Raw genomic sequence first — 23,082 nt, 5'->3', positions numbered from 1 at the left:
GTGATGATAGCAGTGGTTACTGGGTGGAGTTTAATGAGAGAAACAGTGTTCTGAAACACATGTTTAATGCAGTTTGCACAATCTTTGCCTTTGCACAATCTCTATTCATTGCGATAAATAAGTAGATGTTACTGGACATCGGAATAAATAATGAAATAATGGGAAAACATTTTGTAATATTGTGGTTTTAAGTGCTATCAGTGGACAAAACAGATGAATAAAGGAAAAGAAGATGATACTGGGTGGAGAGCCATGATAATAACAGGTTCAGAAGATTTTCCATCCATCCATTATCTGTAGCCACTTATCTTGTCCTACAGGGTCGCAGGCAAGCTGGAGCCTATCCCAGCTGACTATGGGCGAGAGGCGGGGTACACCCTGGACAAGTCACCAGGTCATCGCAGGGCTAACACATAAACACAGACAACCATTCACGCTCACACCTACGGTCAATTTAGAGCCACCAATTAGCCTAACCTGCATGCCTTTGGACTGTGGGGGAAACCGGAGCACCCGGAGGACACAGGGAGAGCATGCAAACTCCACACAGAAAGGCCCTCGCTGACCGCTGGGCTCAAACCCAGGACCTTCTTGCTGTGAGGCGACAGTGCTAACCACTACACCACCGTGCCGCCCTGTTCAGAAGATTTTCCTGATCATAATTATGTTGATAATGATGATTATATATGGATGCTGGTTGAGCAAACGTGTCACATGTACAGTACAAGGGTGGATTTGCAAACTATAACTTGGCCAGAAAATATTAATTTGGGAATGATTTTTGATGATTTTTTGGACCTATTCATCGCAAACATACTCACTTTGACCAAGGAGACGTTGGTGTATGGGTTAGTGACCCTGCAGGGGAACACTAAGTCTTGTCCTTCCTTCATGTAGACCACATCTGGGATCTCTTTTGGCACCTTTACAAATGGCTGCTGGCTATCTGAAACCCAAACACTGGGGTCAGGAAAAAACATATATACATTCCTTTGAACACTTATTTAAACTTAGTTACCAAATACCACACAGAATTTGATTGCAGATAACAATTTGGCTATCAAAAGCAAATAAGGTTATCAAAAGCCTTGTGTGTTGTTTGTAGGCTTGGTTGCACTTTCTTTTGCAGCTAGAGTCATCTTGTGGTATTGAAAAAGCTTGGGTGTTGCTTGCTCCATTGTTTGTTACTCTAGCCATATTAAAGGAAAGATAAAAAAAAATCTCTGAACAAAAGTACCCCAAGGACTACTGGATGCAAGGGCTTCCTTGATGTGCTTTGATTCCATATAAAAGAGGGAGAGGCTTAATGGACATGGTCACCAGAGCAACTGATGACCCTCGGAGGCCTTGTTAGGTGACCGGAGGCTTATTTTACTGACTCAAGGTCCTTGTTTCTAGGATGTTTGTGCTGCTTCATTATGGATTATGCTGTCTTCAAGTAAATACTGCCCTGGCTCCTCCCTCAGTTTAGTACCCATCTCTTTCACCTTCATTTACCAGCACTCAAACACTCGGCCCTCCTCTGCCAAGGAAGACATCCTATTCCCCATCTCTGTCCCTCGCCAGCCCCCAGCCCCCCATGACCAGCACAGGATGTGGACAGCAAGGCTGAGCAAGGGAGATAAGACCTGCTGCCTTGGGAAAGGCTGCCCAGGAGCTGTGCCTTTTGTCAGCTGGGGCTATTTCTATCTATCCCCCCTCCCAAGGTAGCACTTAATTGAAAGTTACAGGTTATATATAGACAAGAAATGGGGAGACAGTAAGAAACCATGCCAGACCCTTTTACTTAGTCGGATGTGCTGTTCTGGGAGAAATTCTGTTTAGATATTATTGGCTACCTTTTGCATCCTGTTTAGCCTTAACAAATAGAAGTGGTTGGTGAGTACACGAGGTCTTGGAGCAAGACATCAAAATCCTCACTACCTTTGACTGTAAATGGCACATGGAGCTTCTTACCTGTGATGAAGATGTAGACGGAGGTGTGTTTGCGCTGCTTGCGAGAATAGCGGCAGCGGTAGGTGCCTGTATGCTGGGCTAAGGCAGGACTCAGGGTAAGGCGGCTGCAGTACTGGTTTGCCCGCCTGCCACAGCGAGTGTCTACTACACGGGCACTCGGGTGGCTCTTGCTCACACCTGATGGGAACACCCACTCCAGCTCCCATCGGCCCCTGTAAAATTGGTGGTCTATGTTACCCTATAATGTGCTAATTGATTTTTGTTACAGTCCTGGATGAAGATGGTGTACCAATGCAACAGTTCAACAATTCTTTATCAAATAATCATATTATCTTGGACTGTGATTTAATCTTGGTTTCTGTAGTCCGATTTACCAGTGTTTGCAGTATGGTTTCATTTGCCCCTTTACTATTTTTTGCAACACATTCTTTCCTGTGCTAAAAGAATTCATACATTGTCTCTGGGCCTGAGTCAACAACCTCTCAATAATCCAGATGTATATAAAGCCTGTCTGTATATAAAGACCTAATGAGCATCTGAAATACTTTGGGTTTGTCACCTGCAGTTCAGCTGGAGCATCTGGTTCTTCTCAAGGATGATCTGTCGTTCAGTTACATCCAGCACTGGAGAGTTGAACCTTCCTTTATTGTCTGCATCTTTCAGATGGAAGAGAAAATTACATGGTTTAGAGCTGTTACCCTGGGTAATGAGAAATACGCTCATATCCTCCATACTTTAATTTGTTTCAAATTCATCACTGTATTCACAGACGTGTATCATTTATAACAATTTATTACCATATAATTAATAGATAGTCAATGACAGCAAAGTCAGCATCATTTGAAAAATAATGATTATATGCTATATATTATATATTGCATCAAACTATTCAGAATTCCACTTGAATTCTATTTTCATGCTTTTATAATGAACCAGCCAGCCATTTCTAAGTAAACACCCTCACTGTTTCCAAGGAATAGGAGCTGAACTATGATTTCATAAGTCCAGGATATACTAGAATCACATTTAATTTCAAAACCTCTGTGGTAATTAAGAGATTATGCTTTATTTATTTACTTTATTTCACTGTAATCCCTGATCATTTCTATGCATGTGTATGCAATATTTTTAGATATTACTGCTGGATTCATACACGCGTAAAACTAAAGTGTCCAGAAGCTGAACGCACAACAACCCCTGAGTCAGTGTTTATATAAATGATAGTGATAATACATGGCACATATGGTCGGTTTTGGAAGTGTCAACCTGATTTCTTATATAAATATACACTGTAAAGGAAGATATTGGTTCAGGAGCACAATGTGTTCCCAAACATGGTCTCAATACATCCTGGTCTGGAGTTTGCTGGTGGCTTTCACCATTGTCTATGCCAAACTCACAACTTCATTTCCTTGCCAGCATTCTCACATGGCGCCTATACACTAAGCTGCTGTTTCAATTTAACGAAGGAAGCTGAGTCAATTAGTTCCACACGACATGAAACCAAGGCAATATAATGGCTGGATGCCCAGGTCTCAATCAGCATATTCCATACACTCCAAAGTGAGCCTTTGTTACTAATTACACTGTAAAGCTCATAGTAGTGCTAGTATAACATTTTACACTGGTTGGCTATTAAATCAGTAGCCTATAAAGACCGCAGGATGGGAGGGAAACAAGTATAAGCCTGTATCTTCTCTGCAGAGATGACTTCCCTGCACCAACACACCTGAGTCAAACCACCATTACATACAACGACCAGGTTTAATACATAAATGTGCAAGAAGGAAAATCAGTTAAAGTTTCCTTTCAGAACCAGATCCGGTCTCTCCTATAGTTCCATGTTATAATGACCTGAAAACAAACAAACAAACAAAAACCATCAGCTCTGTGAACAATTTTGTTGTAGTTTTGTCCTCGACATGGTTTCCCCCTGTGGACTTTAACTGCAGTAAACTTGACCTCAAAAAAAAATAAAAATAAAAAAGGCTTTAAAGACTGTCATCAAATTAAATTGGCATTTAAAAAATGTTTTATCTTATAAAAGGGGAAATCATTTTAAGGCGAGACATTATGCTCAATAATAAAATAAAATGTAAAATCTCTGGGGCGGCACGGTGGTGTAGTGGTTAGCGCTGTCACCTCACAGCAAGAAGGTCCGGGTTTGAGCCCCGTGGCCGGCGAGGGCCTTTCTGTGTGGAGTTTGCATGGTGTCCGCGTGGGTTTCCTCCGGGTGCTCCGGTTTCCCCCACAGTCCAAAGACATGCAGGTTAGGTTAACTGGTGACTCTAAATTGACCGTAGGTGTGAATGTGAGTGTGAATGGTTGTCTGTGTCTATGTGTCAGCCCTGTGATGACCTGGTGACTTGTCCAGGGTGTACCCCGCCTTTCGCCCGTAGTCAGCTGGGATAGGCTCCAGCTTGCCTGCGACCCTGTAGAACAGGATAAAGCGGCTACAGATGATGAGATGAGATGTAAAATCTCTGTAAACTTAAAATGTAGGATATTATGTATAACATACAGCTATGGGGGAAAAAATTAAGAGACCACTTTCTTAAACTTTTTTCCATAGCTGTAAGATCTCATCTCATCTCATCTCATTATCTCTAGCCGCTTTATCCTTCTACAGGGTCGCAGGCAAGCTGGAGCCTATCCCAGCTGACTATGGGCGAAAGGCGGGGTACACCCTGGACAAGTCGCCAGGTCATCACAGGGCTGACACATAGACACAGACAACCATTCACACTCACATTCACACCTACGGTCAATTTAGAGTCACCAGTTAACCTAACCTGCATGTCTTTGGACTGTGGGGGAAACCGGAGCACCCGGAGGAAACCCACGCGGACACGGGGAGAACATGCAAACTCCACACAGAAAGGCCCTCGCCGGCCACGGGGCTCGAACCCAGGACCTTCTTGCTGTGAGGCGACAGCGCTAACCACTACACCACCGTGCCGCCCAGCTGTAAGATTATTATTATTATTATTATTATTATTATTCACTTACTTTTAAGGTCTTACTTAGATCTAGTTTTAACTATACACACCTTTATTCATGGCCTGAAGTCATTTCAAGAATAAAGAGCATTTCATAATGTTTTTGTTAATAAGAAACGTATTTGCCCTCACTGAGAGCGACTAGAACTGATGGAAGAACTGAGGTTGCATGATAAATATGTGATTCATTCTCATGCATTTTCACTTGGGTTTGATGCTGTTGAAAGGGTGCTCGCTGGAAGGCAGGCTGTTTATTTTTAAGGCAGAGGAGTGATGCAGGGCTTCACCCTCCATATTTCCTTCCCTCGGGGTCTGTTTTAGTCATAAGCGCTGATTAGCTGCGGGGCTGCACGCGCACTTCCAAAAGTTTCCTTGCGGTGGTCGCGACCCCGCAGCCATTTATATTAGAAAGTCATCAGACTCAGGAAATAAACGCCCTCTGTGACTGAACCGGGGTCAGAGCAGGAGCAGAGCGCTTTCGGTTCTGAAATATCTCAACATCTATAACCTACAGATTCTACACAGCAAAATCCCCAGTGTTGAATTAACACTCAGAGTGTTGATTTAACACCCTACTGTGTTTATATAGGTCCAACTGGACACAAATTAACTCTGAAAGTGTTAATTCAACACTGAGGAATTTGCTGTGTATGGGTTCACTTTTATAATAATAATAATAATAATAATAATAGCAACTCCTAGTTTTTCTTTAACCCTTATCGCAATGGTGTGGTGTCTGAATTTCATAACCAATATACTGCTCTTTATTTAGAGGAAGGACAATGTCCGAACCTGTTGTATCGGCTATAAAATGCAAACAAATTGTTGTTTAATTGCCTAAATAATGCAATCATTTATGAATTAAGAACATGCGCGCGAGTGCGTGTATGTTTGTCATTATAGCCGAAGAGATAGCTGTTCTGATTTGTTTACAACCTAATAATTAGCCTTTATAAATATTATTTGGCCTATTAGCTGTACAGTAGATGGAGGTGTTGATTTGTTGGTTTTATGCTCCACTGAGCAGTGAAGCACTGCTAACTCACTAACAAACCACTAGGAAATGGAAGTTATATAGCATATACTTTCCTACAGGACATTATTATTATTATTATTATTATTATTATTATTACTGATTTGTTGTTAAACACCTACCTTTGGTCTCTACACGGCTTGTCAGTCCACACAGCATCACTAAAAAGATCTCAAACATCTTGGTGAGAAAAGTTCCTGTTCTCGGAAATAAGTTCAAAATTTCTTTCCCTTGAGATTGTTTGGATTAGAAACGCAGCTCGGTCCTCCGGTTATAATGAGTGCGTGTGTGGCTGGCGCGCTGGAGGCGGGGGTCTGCAAGCGTCCTTTCTGTCGAAGTGCGAAGTCGCGTCACTTGTGAATTTCCCACACACACACACACGCACACACACACACACACTCCTGTCGTTCCGTCTCTCATTCACTCTCCTGTCCATTGTGCGCAGTGCACTGGGGATTTATTCGTTTCACAGCCCTGCCGTGGTTTCCGGTACGCACGCGCGTCACTGACACACCCCTCAGTGCGACCGGCGCTGGCACGGTCAGTCCTGCGCGCGCACACAGTATTTTCAGGAGTTGTATATTATTTTGTGAGTTAAATACTGTTTATTATTAATGAGACTACTATTGGTTTTCTGTTCGTTTTGAAGAGAAAAAATAGTTTAATTTCACTTTTTGTGTCGTGTGTTTTTTAATTAACTTTCTGCAGCAATAACCTCCACAACCAGTGTAAAACATTCCTCATTTTAATATTTATTGCAATGAACATTAGTTCTCCAGGGTTTTACCTTCCACTGATCCCACTCACTCACTCACTCACTCACTCACTCACTCACTCCCAATCACTCACTCACTCACTCACTCACTCACTCACTCACTCCCAATCACTCACTCACTCACTCACTCACTCACTCACTCCCAATCACTCACTCACTCACTCACTCACTCACTCACTCACTCACTCACTCACTCACTCCCAATCACTCACTCACTCACTCACTCACTCACTCACTCACTCCCAATCACTCACTCACTCACTCACTCACTCACTCACTCACTCACTCACTCCCAATCACTCACTCACTCACTCACTCACTCACTCACTCACTCACTCACTCACTCCCAATCACTCACTCACTCACTCACTCACTCACTCACTCACTCACTCACTCACTCCCAATCACTCACTCACTCACTCACTCACTCACTCACTCACTCCCAATCACTCACTCACTCACTCACTCACTCACTCACTCCCAATCACTCACTCACTCACTCACTCACCTCCTCACTCACTCACTCACTCACTCACTCACTCACTCACTCACTCACCCCAATCACTCACTCACTCACTCACTCACTCACTCACTCCCAATCACTCTCACTCACTCACTCACTCACCTCCTCACTCACTCACTCACTCACTCACTCACTCACTCACTCACTCACTCACCCCAATCACTCACTCACTCACTCACTCACTCACTCACTCACTCACTCACTCACTCACTCCCAATCACTCACTCACTCACTCACTCACTCACTCACTCACTCACTCACTCACTCCCAATCACTCACTCACTCACTCACTCCCAATCACTCACTCACTCACTCACTCACTCACTCACTCACTCACTCACTCACTCACCTCCTCACTCACTCACTCACTCACTCACTCACTCACTCACTCACCCCAATCACTCACTCACTCACTCACTCACTCACTCACTCCCAATCACTCACTCACTCACTCACTCACTCACTCACTCACTCCCACTCACTCACTCACTCACTCACTCACTCACTCACTCACTCACTCCCAATCACTCACTCACTCACTCACTCACTCACTCACTCACTCACTCACTCACTCACTCACTCCCAATCACTCACTCACTCACTCACTCACTCACTCACTCACTCACTCACTCCCAATCACTCACTCACTCACTCACTCACTCACTCACTCCCAATCACTCACTCACTCACTCACTCACTCACTCACTCACTCACTCACTCACACTCACTCACTCACTCACTCACTCACTCACTCACTCACTCACTCACTCACTCACATCATAGCACAGAGACAGCACTAGTTAAAGTAGTAAATGACCTACTGTTGGCATCTGATCAGGGCTGTGTCTCCCTGTGTGTGTTACTTGACCTTAGTGCAGCATTTGATACCACTGATCATTCCATTCTCTTGGATAGACTAGAAAATGTTGTGGGAGTTAAGGGAATGGCCCTCTCCTGGCTCAGGTCTTATTTAACTGATTGCTATCAGTATATTGATGTACAGTAAATGGTGATTTTTCTAGACATGCTGAGGTAAAGTTTGTGTTCCACAAGCTTCTGTGTTAGGCCCACTGCTTTTTTCTTTATATATGTTACCTCTGGGTGATGCTCTGGACACTTACAGTAATGCTTTTATGGCTGAGGACTACAGTTGACTTGCTAACTTTAGGACTGCAGTTGTCATGAACAGTTTTGCACTCAAGTTTCCATCAATGAAGAGTTATAACATCAACAAAACAGACTTCATGTTAAAACTGTTAAAAATATTATAATCTCTCTATCTGTTATCACCCAAATGAGGATGGGTTGCCTTTTGAGTCTGGTCCCTCTCGAGGTTTCTTCCTCATGTCATCTGAGGGAGATTTTCCTTGCCACTGTCGCCACAGGCTTGCTCATTGGGGATAGATTAGGGATAAAATTAGCTCATATTTAATGTCACTAAAATTCTGTAAAGCTGCTTTGTGATAATGTCTATTGTTAAAAGTGCTATAAAAATAAACTTGACTTGACTCATTCTCTCTCTCTCTCTCTCTCTCTCTCTCTCTCTCTCTCACTCACTCACTCACTCTTAAACTCACTCACGAACCCACTCACTCACTCAATAGTTATGGATACTATTAATGAACTTAATGTGAAGATAATTAATAGATAATCAACAGATTTTAAGGTATTTTTTAAAAGATTGTGTATAATTTTAGTCTTTTGTGTTTGCAATTATTTGTATCTGTATTGTACATGCACGACCCCACCAGTTCTGCTGGTCAACTTATTGTGTTTAAATAAAATTATTCTTTCATTCATTATGAATTGGAAAATTATCCATCCATTGAATTCCCCAACATCTCAAACTACCTGGTGCTGCAGATATCATTCTACACGGACAAACAGATGAAAACCTGGAAGACCATGGAGGAGAACAACTTTTTATATGGGGCTGGGTTAAAGATCTGGGGATCAGGACACTACAAGATGAATCCTGTACTGTTTTTGCCCAGGTAAGGAGGAATTTCTGGGCTTTTTTACTTGTCTTTGTGATGGTTGCTAGGACGCTGCAAGTTTTAGTATTGGGTGTAAACAAACCACAGCCTCTCGATTCGCAATCCTCCCTGCTCTTCTGTTCCAGCAGGCATCACAGATCCATAGAATTTAGCCACAAACATATTTATTTATTCTGCCCACTGCATGCATGCTCTTTCTCTCTTTCTCTCTCTGTATGTGTATGTGTGCGCACACATGGGCGTGTTGAATGTAGAGGAGAAATGTGACAAAAATAAAGGCTTGTTCTTCTTAATTTACCCACAAATGTGTTTATTCCACTTGAAAAGTGTACAGCAAATCAGCTACTGGATTTGGGACCCTATGACATCCTGAACTATTGAGTGTTTGGCTTCAAACTTGAAAAAAAATTGTGGCCCACTAGATAGTGCTTCGTGGCCCACTAATGGGCAGCGGCCCAGTGGTTGAGAAACACTGTTCTAGAACATCTCTGCTATCGGCCTGAGCCCATCTTAAAGTGATCCACAAAACAATATGCAAGGCATCTGTTGAAATCTGGTAGATGTTTCTTTCTGGGGGTTTTTTGGGTCTGACTTTTTTGGGGGGTCTGTTGATCATGGTTAAAAAGGGGGACATTTCCGGGGACAGCTCCAGCCGGGGACAGGCCACGGAAAATGGGGACGTGTGCTCACCCTATCACAAATCCACTCACTCACTCACTCACTCACTCACTCACATTCAGAAACTTTATCCTTGTTCAGATCCTATCCTGGGAACACTGGCAGGAATACATTCTGGATTGGACACCAGTCCATTACAGGATACTCATTCACACACTCATTCACACCTACCAGCAATTTATCTTTCCCAGTCTACCTAATGGCATGTTTTTGGGAGGTGGAAGGAAACCAGAGAACCTGGAGGGAAAGAAAGAATAAAGCTCAGAGCAGTGATGACATTAGGGGATGTTCATGACCTATTTCAGTATATGTAATAATAGAGAATTGCACGATACAGTACATCAGTACCATTTATTTTTCCAAAAAATACACTCACATTATTAGTTTTCCTTGTATCTTCACTCACTGACTCACAGTTTTAACTTGTACACCTCCTACTGCCAAAAGCCAAAAGGTCTGGACACACCTGCTCATGGGAGGGGTTTCTGAATAAGACATTATTCAGCGTATACTGAATTCTTAATGCAATGTCCAAGGAGCATGTAAAATTAAACCTTTATTATTTTGAATTCTTAATAATAATCTCAATGAAGCTAACCATGAATAATTTCATCCATGTTACTTTTCCTAAAATAGACCAAGCTCCTGTCTGCTTCCTTTACATTCTGAAAAAAATGACTTATTACTATTAAATATACATTTTGATTTATAAATAAATTTATTTTTATTTGCCTTGAAAAAAATTTCAGCCACAAGCCTTTATGAAAACAACTGTAAGGCAATGAAAACAATTTATTCAGTTTGGTGTGTATAAATGAACTATAGTTTCTAACTATACAGCTACAGTCAATTCCATAATTTTTGGCACCCTTCAAAAGAATGTGCAAAATTACTCTTGAATTTTTTTTTACAATGATTCTGCAAATTAAATATATTGAGAAAAATATCTAAACAAATTCAGCTTTTGTACCGAGAAATGTAGAGCAGTGGTGAAAAAACTACATGATTAATAAAGTCAGAATGACCTGCATGAGAATATGGACCTGTTTCACGGTTTTCAGAGTCCCCAGTTTGATCCTGAGCTTGGGCAACTCTCTCTGTTCTTACCATGTCTGCACTGGTTCTCCTCTGGGTTCTTCTGGTGTCCTGTGATGTACTGGAGTCTCATCCAGGGTGTATTCCTGTTTCATAGTGTTACCGGAATAGGCTCCAGATCCGCCACCACCCTGATCAGGATAAAGCTCATTTTGATGTTGAATGAATAATGGAATCTGAAGGTAAATAACCAGCCAGTGTGTGTGTGTGTGTATAACCTATGAACTGTAGCATCCTGAGGAAGTAGAGAAAATGAAATATAGATATTTAGTAGGTAACCTGGTGATGCATTTAACAATTAATATAAAAACCATCATTGATCCCTCGCAAAAAGGGGGACTAGTGTGTAGCATACTCTACACTAATCTTTTTCCATTATTTTACTCTATTCTTCCTTACAAAAATGCTCCAGATCTTCAAATTGTGAAAGGATCTCCTGTGCACAACACTCTTCAAACCATTCCACAGGTTTTCCAATAGGATTTACATCTGGGCTCTGAGTGGACCTTTCCAAAATGTTGATCATCTTCTGAAGCCATTCTTTTATTGATTTGCATTTTTGCTTCGGGTTGTCATCATGCTGAAAGGTGACATTTTTCGTCAGCTATCTAAAAGCAATCTGCAAGTCTCATCTCATCTCATTATCTCTAGCCACTTTATCCTGTTCTACAGGGTCGCAGGCAAGCTGGAGCCTATCCCAGCTGACTACAGGCGAAAGGCGGGGTACACCCTGGACAAGTCGCCAGGTCATCACAGGGCTGACAGACACAGACAACCATTCACACTCACATTCACACCTACGCTCAATTTAGAGTCACCAGTTAACCTAACCTGCATGTCTTTGGACTGTGGGGGAAACCGGAGCACCCGGAGGAAACCCACACGGACACAGGGAGAACATGCAAACTCTGCACAGAAAGGCCCTCGTCGGCCATGGGGTTCAAACCTGGACCTTCTTGCTGTGAGGCGACAGTGCTAACCACTACACCACCGTGCCGCTGCGATCTACAAGTTTTGTTCCAAAATAGATTAGTATTTGGAGCAATGCAGAAGCAGCTCCATAACACGATGATGCCACCACCATGCTTCACTATAGGTATGGTGTTTGAGTTATGAGCTGTTCTATCTCGGTCTCATCAGACAATAACATATTTTGCCACATAGTTTGGGGTGTTTTAGGCAGACTTGGATATTTTTCCCTTCTATCTAGTCACCCTACCTCAGAGCCCAGATATCTGAAGAACACAAGAGATTGTTGTCACATGGATGGAGTGACCATGACTTGGCATATATTTCCATAGGTCTCTTGGCAGCCTCCTTGAAAAGGTTTCTTCTTGTCCTTTTGTCAATTTTGGTGGGACGTCCTGGTCTTGATAATGTCTCTGTGGTGCACCAGATTTCTCCATTTCTTGATAATGACTTTCATAGTGTTTCCAGGTTCTTGTATATGCTTTGTATGGATTATGGCTTCAATCAAGAAAATCCTACATAAACTGCTGATCTTTATTTGATGTTAATCAGAAGCACTTCAGTGATGAACAGCGTCATGATATTTACTGATAATGATCATTTATTTTTGAACACAAGTTGGAATTGGTTCAGTCTGAGCACAGTTACATACCCCATTATAAAAGATTGCACACACTTGTGCAAATGTATGTTTTTTTTCTTTCTTTCCCCCTTTAAATGTTTCTAGCTGTTTTTCACTTGAATCTTATTGGTTGCAATTTAACATTAAAGATTGAAAAAAGATTTGAGACGATTTACACTCACGGCCACTTTAATAGGAATTTGTTCTTGATTCTAAGATCCCTGTTCTTGGCTGACAGGAATGGAACCTATTGTAGTCTTCTGCTGTTGCATGCTGAGATGCTTTTCTGCTCACCACGGTTGTAAAGAGTGATTATATGATTTACTATATTCTTCCCGGCAGCTCAAACCAATCTGGCCATTTTCCTCTGACCTCTCTTATCAATAAGGTATTTGTTTCCACCCACAGAACTGTCACTCACACAATGTTTTTTGTTTTTTCGCACCATTCTGTGTAACCTCTAGAGACTGTTGTGTGTGAAAACCCCAGGAAGGAGATCAGCAGTTTCTGAAATACTCAAACCAGTCCACCTGGCTCAAACCAACACCTGTGCCACAGTGAAAGAAAGTCACACTTTGAGATCACAATTTTTCCCGTTCTGAACATTAACTGAAGCTCTTGATTTGTATCCGCATGATTTGATGCATTGTGCTGCTGCTGTCAAGGGATTGGCTGATTAGAGAACTGCATTAAACAGCAGGTGGATGGGTGTACCTAATAAAGTGGCCGGTGAGTGTATTTTAGTTGACATCATAAAAAAACCTTCTATTTTAACATAGTTGGTTTGTTTTTAATATCCATTTTATATGTGAGCCAAAATCCAATCCAGGCACCAAGATGTAGGTTGATGTTACATGATCCAACAGTGGCTTTCTGATACATTTTATATATAAACACACAACCCTCTGGTAACTAGCACAGAAACCTAAATATGAAGAACTCTACAACGACAACCCCAGCAGCAATCCAGTAAATATTCATGTTTACTGCTGTACTTTATGTGGAATGGATCTGCTGTCTAAAATGATTAAAACTGCTATTTGGACATGCTACCATTATCAGGTTACCACTATTTTGGCTTGAGGGACTTTAACAGCCATCATTGCTGTTACCAATGCACTTTATTACTAAAGCATGCAATAATCTTACTTGAAAGTTTTGAAAGTAAATAATAACATAGGACTTAATGTTATGTTAATAGCTGAGAAATCAATTAAAGATAGACGGCCTTTCAGATTTTTCAATTGTAGATCATAAAAATAATTTCCCCCAACATCCAATTATTTTTGTTTAGTGGACCGAAAGCTACTGAATTCAAATCACAGACTTACAATTTTATTAGAAAAAAAAAAAATAGAACAATTAATGAATTTAGAGCCACATGGCCCTAAATTCTCCGCTATTTTTTCCTGCTTCACCATGACCCAATTCAAGATACTACGTCATGCATCATGTGGTGGGCTTTCCCTGTTCATGCAAGGCATTGTGGGATACAAATTTGAAACAGGAGAGAACTAGAAAAACACTCGGAGAGCACAGACCTCCGCCAAGAATCCTTTAAAAAAATCCGGGATCCAGAAGGTGATCTGGATCACCGCCAAAATTTAATGGATTGTTACTTGTGCCTAGTCACACCTCTGGAAAAAATTTCAGAGCAATCCGTTCATAACTTTTTCCATAATGTTGCTAACAGACAAACCAACAAACAAACAAACCAACGCTACCGAAAACATAACCTCCTTGGCGGAGGTAAAAATGGAAGACGTGAGTGTGTGAATGAAACATGAAAGACCGACGTAACAGAAAGCGAGAAGAAATATATGTCATTTGCCAGCTGGGAGGTCTGTATCGTGAAATACCGTGACCGAGGTCTTGAAAGTACTGAGCGAGGCCCTCTGGGCCGAGGTCAGTATTCAAGGCCGAGGTCACGATATTTCACCATACGGACCGACCTTAAGCTGGTAAATAATATATTTATTTTTCTCTTTACCAAATTCTAACAGAAAACGAGAGCGCCCGAAAGGGAAAACTGAGGCAAGCCGGCATTTTGAATCCTCATTCACGGCTGTAATGCAAATTGCTTCCTCCTCGGTATACAAGTGCACTTCCATGGCGGGAAAGAAACTACATTTTGCCGCCTATGTAGTCCCCTATTTATACAAAATTGAGTCATTCAAGATTCAGCCATGTTTTTGCTTGGCGTTAGCAAGTTAGAGGTTTTTAGCTTTCTCCTGAAATGTTTTATTTTATTTTGTCTTCCTCAGGGTAGTAAAACTCGCTTTTGCTGTGAACACTGTCGTTATCACTATCCATGCTGTAAAATTAATGCTATTTTGAATCCTCATTCACGGCTGTAATGCAAACAAGGGCGGCTGGTGCATAAGGGCGATTGGGCGACGCACTGCCAAAACGAAAAAAAAAAGTTTTTTTCTTTTTTTAAAACAAACTTTCACCAGCGCTGCTCAAGGCCATTTTAATCTGTCTCTGGGTATCATTGTCCAATCAGGGTGGTCTTGCTTCTAGAGTACTGCCCCTTTTGGGGCGATTTCAGTCACGCTGAAAATCGCCCAAGAGTTCACTGATAGAGTCCCATGTTAATATATTTTTTTCTCCTGACTGACACTTCAATGCAATCTCTATGGGTTCCGGGGGGGCTTGCCCTAACGTGCTTACGTCACTGCGAAGCGCGGCAAAGTTGCGCTCGATCCGCTCAGTTTCTGAGGTGAGATGGATGCGGACATAGACATATAAACATAGACGCCGCATTCTGCGTAGAATCATACGTCATCCTCGCCGCCATACTGGATGTGGCAAAGTGGAGATTCTTCACCCGTCTCTGGTATAGCGTCTAGACAGTAGGCGAGAATAAAGATGCCTCATTCATGTGCTGCGTTTAACTGTACCAACAGGTTTACCGTCCAAACGAGATCACATGGGATTACCTTTCACAGGTGAGACTGGAAAAATACTTTTCAATACTGTTCCTTCAGTCTTCAGTTTCCCAGCTCATCTCCACCGGGGAGGTGTATAGTTATAAGCAGTGAGAATTAGATAATACAGTGCCACACTATGATGAACGTTTTTGAACGTATGATGAATGTTTTTAACCTTTCTGAATGTGAAGGTATCAGTGATGTATTTTGTTTTGGTATGACGTTAGAACCTGGCCGAACTCAGTTTGGCGGTCATTCAGCTCACTTTATTCAACGAGAGTAGGTCTGTGTGGTGACTCAATAAATAAAACAGTACATTTTTATTTTCATTCACTATTTCCAGTTTTTCCACTATTTCCATCATTTATCATATTCAGTCTTGTAGGTTGGTTATTGTGGCCTCAGGTTTTGGTAGCTTGCTACGGTATGCTGACTGATTAGCTTACCTGAGCTATCTATCGCGTATCTGTCGCTAGTTTGCAGTGTACAGGGTATTTCACACACTATTTATAACCATCACATTAAAAGTTATATGTGTTGTTTTGATGCCTGTTTGTTTCCCAAATATATACGTGTGTGTCTTAATGGGTGAATAAAAGGCATCGAGTTAAATATTATTGTAGAAAGGGGCTTTATGAAGTTCAGTCCATTTACTTGCATTAGTTTACGGGGAAGATTTGCCACATCAAATATGGCAGACACGCTGACGTATCCCAGCAACGGGCCACCAGCTCAATGCGGCGTCTATGTTTATATGTCTATGGATGCGGAAAGCAATTCAGTGCGGTCCTTAAAAGAAGTTCTATTTAATCAGCGATCAAATCGAGCTAAATTGGCAACAGAACAAGCTGGACCCCCCTCGACCAAATCTAAACATAAAACAAATTTCGACAAGGGGGGGAATCATATACTCGAGGTTTTACTTCAACATGGTCCCAGTGCAAATCCTGGTGAGCTGGCTGCAAGGACGCCTCAGCGGTTTTCTGCTCCCCCTGCTTACTTTTCCACCCTGGAGGTGGCTCCACGGACAACACTGCTTGGACGGTCACTGGAGTTTCGGACATGCATCATTTGTTGGAGAAAATAAAAAAACATGAGTCATCAAAGATTCACATGGGCAGCTGCCTGAAATTTTCGGCTTTTGGGAAAGTGAACATCGCTACACAACCGGATGAGGGCTACAGGCTAGCAGTTCGCCGCCACAACGATGAGGTGAGCAAGAACAGGCACCGGCTCACCCAATGTGTGAAATTTTGTGGAGTGTTCGAGTTAGCTCTATGAGGCAAAGACGGAGGAGGTCTGTATCGTGAAATACCGTGACCGAGGTCTTGAAAGTACTGAGCGAGGCCCTCTGGGCCGAGGTCAGTATTCAAGGCCGAGGTCACGATATTTCACCATACGGACCGACCTTAAGCTGGTAAATAATATATTTATTTTTCTCTTTACCAAATTCTAACAGAAAACGAGAGCGCCCGAAAGGGAAAACTGAGGCAAGTGAATCCTCATTCACGGCTGTAATGCAAATTGCTTCCTCCTTGGTATACAAGTGCACTTCCATGGCAGGAAAGAAACTACATTTTGCCGCCTATGTAGTCCCTTATTTATACAAAATTGAGTCATTCAGGATTCAGCCATGTTTTTGCTTGGCGTTAGCAAGTTAGAGGTTTTTAGCTTTCTCCTGAAATGTTTTATTTTATTTTGTCTTCCTCAGGGTAGTAAAACTCGCTTTTGCTGTGAACACTGTCGTTATCACTATCCATGCTGTAAAATTAATGCTATTCTCCTGAGAAATGCTGGCAAAAATTTATAAGATTTTTGATAATCTTATAAATAAATCTTAAAAAAAGATAAATGTTGACAAAAATTGCTACTATGTTTGTTGTTGTTGTGAACAAGTGAGTCGCCAGAGGTCCATAACCGGGGTCCATAACTGGGGTCGGAAACCATAGTATACGGACCCGCTCACCAGCCAATCAGAGCGCAGGATTTGGACCACGAAAAAAATAAAAGATGTTTTGTTATATATGAAGGAAAGGAAACGCAGGACCAAACTAATAAATATTGGCGCTCAGCGAGCACCTCGGTGTGATCAGCTGTTCATTTAGTGACAGAATGATGGAACTGTCAGTGCATGGTCAAAGGTAAACCTGTAGATGGCAGTAATGCAACACTGTGGATGCCAGCTGCCGTAAAACCCAAAAGAAGAAGGAAAAGGAGAAGGTAAACCTGCGCATGTGCACACGGACTTCCTCTGTCTGCTTGACTGTGCTAAGTGAGCGATTTCATGCACATTATTTGCTCAGGAATCCCCTCAAATTAAATAACTTCCCAGCCACAGAATGGCCTGATATTTTGTGATATTGCAGAAATAAACATATTTCACAATGACCAAATTTCAGAGGGAACTAAATTTCACCGATTTTATGAAATCGAAAGGCCGTCTAGCTTTAATAGTTATTATAGTCAAAAATGTATAACTGGGAATATTAGACAGTGACTATGTGAGGGAAATTTTGATATATGTTCTGAACAATAAAAGGTGGTTTGGTGTCTCATCTCATTATCTCTAGCCACTTTATCCTGTTCTACAGGGTCGCAGGCAAGCTGGAGCCTATCCCAGCTGACTACGGGCGAAAGGCGGGGTACACCCTGGACAAGTCGCCAGGTCATCACAGGGCTGACACATAGACACAGACAACCATTCACACTCACATTCACACCTACGCTCAATTTAGAGTCACCAGTTAACCTAACCTGCATGTCTTTGGACTGTGGGGGAAACCGGAGCACCCGGAGGAAACCCACGCGGACACGGGGAGAACATGCAAACTCTGCACAGAAAGGCCCTCACCAGCCATGGGGCTCGAACCCAGGCCTTCTTGCTGTGAGGCAACAGCGCTAACCACATACAATCATAAGAGAAGAATTTATTATTTTTAGAAGCGGTTCAATTACTTCAGGTATTATCTGTTTGAATAGACATGTAGGTAAGGGATCTAGTACACAAGTTGAGGCTTTTGATTTCGAGATTAATGAAAGCAATTCAGTTTCTTTTAGGGGAGTAAAACATTCGAATTGATGATCTGACACAGTTATATTGTTAACTACAGGGTCACCTCCATTGTCTGACCTTAAATTAGTAGTTTGAATTTTTTGTCGGACATTCCCAATTTTGTCATTAAAAACAAATTCATGAAATCGTTGCTGCTGCATATTACGTGTGCATGTGTCTATAGTGGACTTATTCCTGGTTAATTTTGCTACAGTATTTAATAGGAATCTAGGATTATTTTTGACGGCATTAACGTTCCAATTTTTGAGTGGTCTGTTTTAATGTGCGAGTGTCATCATTACACCAGGGTGCTAATTTTTTTGTCTCTGACCATTTTCCTTTTAAGAGGAGCTACATTATCTAAGCTATGGCAGAATGTTGACTCTAAGCATTCAGTTGCCTGATCAAACTCTGCAGGGGCTGACAGTGACCCAATCAAAGTTGATAACTCTGGGAGATCATTTATAAAGCTCTGTAAAAGTAGTTGACCTGAATGTACGTTTAATACAGTAGCATGGTGAGGTGGATACATGATTACTCAGACATATTTAACCCTAACCCTGCCAAGGAATACCAGGTACTGTAAGCATTTTATTTTGCCTTCATGCAGATATCTTTTTGAATTTCCCCTCAGGGCGGCACAAGGCAAGGCAAGGCAACCATTGAAAAAAAGCCACATTTCCAATGAACTGCTGCTTACGGCCAAACCACTCTGACAACATCTGATCTCACAAGCTAAACAGAGTTGGGCCTGGTCAGTACTTGAGTGGGAGACTGCCTAGGAATACCAGGTACTGTAAGCATTTTATTTGGCCTTCTTGCAGATATCTGTTTGAATTTCCCCTCTGGGCGGCACAAGGCAACTGTTGAAAAAAAGCCACATTTCCAACTAACTGCTGCTTACGGCCAAACCACTCTGACAACGCCTGATCCCTTCTTGTTCATATAGCCCTTCAGAGATCTGAAAGCTTTAATAATGGCTATATTCTGCTCGGTTGTGAGACCTTAAAACATGCTGTATGTCTGACCTCCTTTACAGATCTTAAACTGCCTTGAACCCAACATATCACACACCAAAATAAAGCTTAGACTATGCCCTTTCCAACAATATCAGACTTGGGTGTACACCAACTCATACCGCTGAGTAATTAGACAATATGTGTAGAGGCTTATTGATGGCATTTATAAAACCCAGCTCAGAGAACTCTTTGTTTACCCCCGTAGCTCAGGCTTGGATAAAATGATTTACTGTACAGTTAAGTCCATAAATATTTGGACAGAGACAACAATTTTCTAATTTTGGTTCTGTACATTACCACAATGAATAAAACCAGCAAAACAATTCATGAGGGAGGTCTGGGAAGGTGTGAAAACCATCACAGGCCACAATACAAAGACCAGAGTCGTTGAGGGGACAGTGGAGAGGGCGAATGAGTTGAATGACTTTTTCAATCGGTTCAACCAGCCCACGTCCCCCCCACCCTCTCCCTCACTGCAGCCATCTCTCCTTCTTCCCTCAACACACTCCCCCCCCCCCCCCCAGTCATCACAGCAGCTCCCTCCGCCCCCTCCTCCCCCACCTCAACACAGACTCCTCCATGCATTACTGCAGACCAGGTCAGAGGTCAACTGAGGAAGCTTCACCCCAGGAAAGCAGCAGGCCCGGACAAGGTGTGTCCCCGACTACTGAAGACCTGTGCTGCTGAACTGGGTGAACCACTCCAACGCATCTTCAACCTTAGCCTGCAGCTGGGGAGAGTGCCCACCCTCTGGAAGACATCATGTATCGTTCCAGTTCCCAAAAAGAATCGGCCCAGCGAGCTGAACGACTTCCAACCGGTGGCACTTACTTCACATCTGATGAAGACGTTGGAGCGGCTCTTCCTCAGCCTCTTCAGACCCCAGGTACAACATGCCCAGGACTGTCTGCAGTTTGCGTACCGGGCAGGTGTTGGTGTGGAAGACGCCATCCTCTACCTGCTACACCGAGCCCACTCGCATCTGGATAAGGGAAATGGCACAGTGAGGATCCTCTTTTTGGACTTCTCGAGTGTCTTCAACACCATCCAGCCCCTATTGCTTCAGGACAAACTGAACAGGATGCGAGTGGACCCCTGCCTGGTCACCTGGATCTCCAGCTACCTCACTGACAGGCCGCAGTACGTCAGGCTGAAGGACATCACGTCTGACACTGTGATTAGCAGCACCGGAGCACCCGAGGGCACGGTGCTGGCCCCTCTTCTCTTCACCCTGTACACCACGGACTTCTGCTACAACTCGGAGCTGTGTCACATTCAGAAGTTTGCCGATGACACAGCCATCGTTGGGTGTATCAGTGACGACAGAGAGGAGGAGTATAGGAGCCTGGTGAGGGACTTTGCTGTGTGGTGCAACAGGAACCATCTGCAGCTCAACACCTCGAAGACCAAGGAGCTGGTCATTGACTTTGGGAGGTCCAGACCAAGATCACGACCAGTTCTGATCGAGGGAGTCAAGGTGGAGGCTGTGGATTCCTACAAGTACCTCGGGCTGTGGCTGGACAGCAAGCTGGACTGGACTTGCAACACCAAACACTTATACAGGAAGGGACAGAGCAGGCTATACTTCCTTAGGAGGCTGTGGTCCTTTAACATCTGCAGGAAACTCCTGTGGATGTTCTATCAGTCCGTGGTCGCCAGTGTTCTGTTTTACACCGTGGTGTGCTGGGGGGCAGCACATCTAAGAAGGACACATCCAGGCTGGACAAACTGATCAGGCGGGCCGGCTCTGTGGTCGGCATGAAGCTGGACTCTTTGATGATGGTGGCAGAGAAGAGGTCTATGGACAAACTATTGAACATCATGGACGATGCCAGTGACCCTCTGCACATCGTCATCAGCAACCAGAGGAGCCTGTTCAGTGACAGAATGCTCCTTCCCAAGTGCAGGACGAACAGACTTAAAAATTCCTTTGTCCCTCATGCCATCAGACTGTACAACTCCTCTCTGGGGGGGAGGAGGGGTAACAGGAGGACAGAGGACGGGAAGAAGCAGTAGCCGAGCCTAACAATAAGCAATACCGGACAATGTGCAATATAAAGTGCAATATCTCTCCTACCGCCGCCCCCCCCCTTCTCCCCATCTTTTTTCCCCTCCTTCCCCCCTCCCCTTTCTCTCTTCCCCATATCTTATTCTTTTTATATTTTTGTATATGTAATACTTAATTTATCTAGAAGTTTTCTCTATTTCTTTTCTCTGTTTATCTGTAATGATGCTGGAATCTTAGGCCAAGTTTACATTAGACCGTATCTGTCTCGTTTTCTTCGCGGATGCACTGTCCGTTTACATTAAACCGCCTGGAAACGCCAGGAAACGGGAATCCGCCAGCGTCCACGTATTCAATCCAGATCGTGTCAGCTCCAGTGCTGTGTAAACATTGAGAATACGCGGATACGCTTGTGCTGAGCTCTAGCTGGCATCGTCATTGGACAACGTCACTGTGACATCCACCTTCCTGATTCGCTGGCGTTGGTCATGTGACGCGACTGCTGAAAAACGGTGCGGACTTCCGCCTTGTATCACCTTTCATTAAAGAGTATAAAAGTATGAAAATACTGCAAATACTGATGCAAATACTGCCCATTGTGTAGTTATGATTGTCTTTAGGCTTGCCATCCTTCCACTTGCAAGTGGTAAGTGATATGCGCTGGGATCACACACACAGCGGCTCAGTCCCGAATCACAGCTTGTGCACTTCACTCGCGTGCTCTGTGAGCTGCGCAGGGCCGGAGTGCGCACCCTCCAGAGGGCACTCGCTGTTCAGGGTGGAGTGATTTGGAGCGCAGGATGCCTGCGGAGCCGAGCGTATCCGTGTATTGGTGTTGCTGTGTGCACGCAAATCGTGTGTTGTTGTTGCTGTATGCACACTAATCGTTTTAAAAACGTTAATCTGATGATCCGCTGATACGGTCTAATGTAAACATGGGCTTAATTTCCCTGAGGGAACCCGCCCAAAGGGATCAATAAAGTTTTATCTAATCTAATCTAATCTAATCTAATCTACACCACTGTGCCGCCCCGGTGGTTTGGTGTATTGAAAGATAAATAAATAAATAAATAAATAAACAAATAAAAATCTAAATGAATGCACAGAAAATGTACAGAAAAACACAGAGAGGACCAATTTTAGAGGACAACAAGATACAATTTGGGAAATGATTGTTAAAAGGTGAAAGGTGGGGCAAAAACAGGTGTACGCACAGAATCACATGACCACAAAGTCAAACTGATATAGCACCTCTGTTTAATATAGATCTAAAATTTCAGATGTAACATAAACATAAAGTGTGATCATTTGACATCAGTATCAGCTTGTTCAACATATAGGAAATATGGAAATCAGGAAAATGACCCAGGGTGTCGTAGTCTTGTAGTTTTTCCTCTCACCGACAGGGTGCGATATGGGAATGAGT

General features: G+C 42.9%; 1 protein-coding gene and 1 pseudogene across 5 annotated transcripts in view; one reads left to right on the top strand and one right to left on the bottom strand.

Moving 5' to 3' along the window:
* Positions 1–6,405, bottom strand: part of flt1 (fms related receptor tyrosine kinase 1) — a 46,717-nt gene extending 40,312 nt beyond the window's left edge. For 4 of the 5 annotated variants that reach the window (XM_060899811.1, XM_060899812.1, XM_060899814.1 and 1 more), the window contains exons 1-4: positions 6,111–6,405; positions 2,516–2,612; positions 1,957–2,168; positions 822–946 (exon numbers count right to left, since the gene is read on the bottom strand). In XM_060899811.1, coding sequence (XP_060755794.1) covers positions 822–946; positions 1,957–2,168; positions 2,516–2,612; positions 6,111–6,168 — 492 coding nt within the window. In that variant the 5' untranslated portion in view covers positions 6,169–6,405. Of the gene's footprint in view, positions 1–821; positions 947–1,956; positions 2,169–2,515; positions 2,613–6,110 lie in introns of those variants that run through there. The other variant, XM_060899813.1, reaches the window with a different exon arrangement.
* A 12,921-nt stretch (positions 6,406–19,326) lies between these two features.
* LOC132868138 (5S ribosomal RNA) lies at positions 19,327–19,435 on the top strand (annotated as a pseudogene).
* Positions 19,436–23,082: the final 3,647 nt, after the last annotated feature.

Source organism: Neoarius graeffei, chromosome 19 (genome assembly GCF_027579695.1).
Source record: "Neoarius graeffei isolate fNeoGra1 chromosome 19, fNeoGra1.pri, whole genome shotgun sequence".
Classification (NCBI taxonomy): Eukaryota; Metazoa; Chordata; class Actinopteri; order Siluriformes; family Ariidae; genus Neoarius; species Neoarius graeffei.
This window is presented reverse-complemented; position numbering and strand designations above follow the sequence as displayed.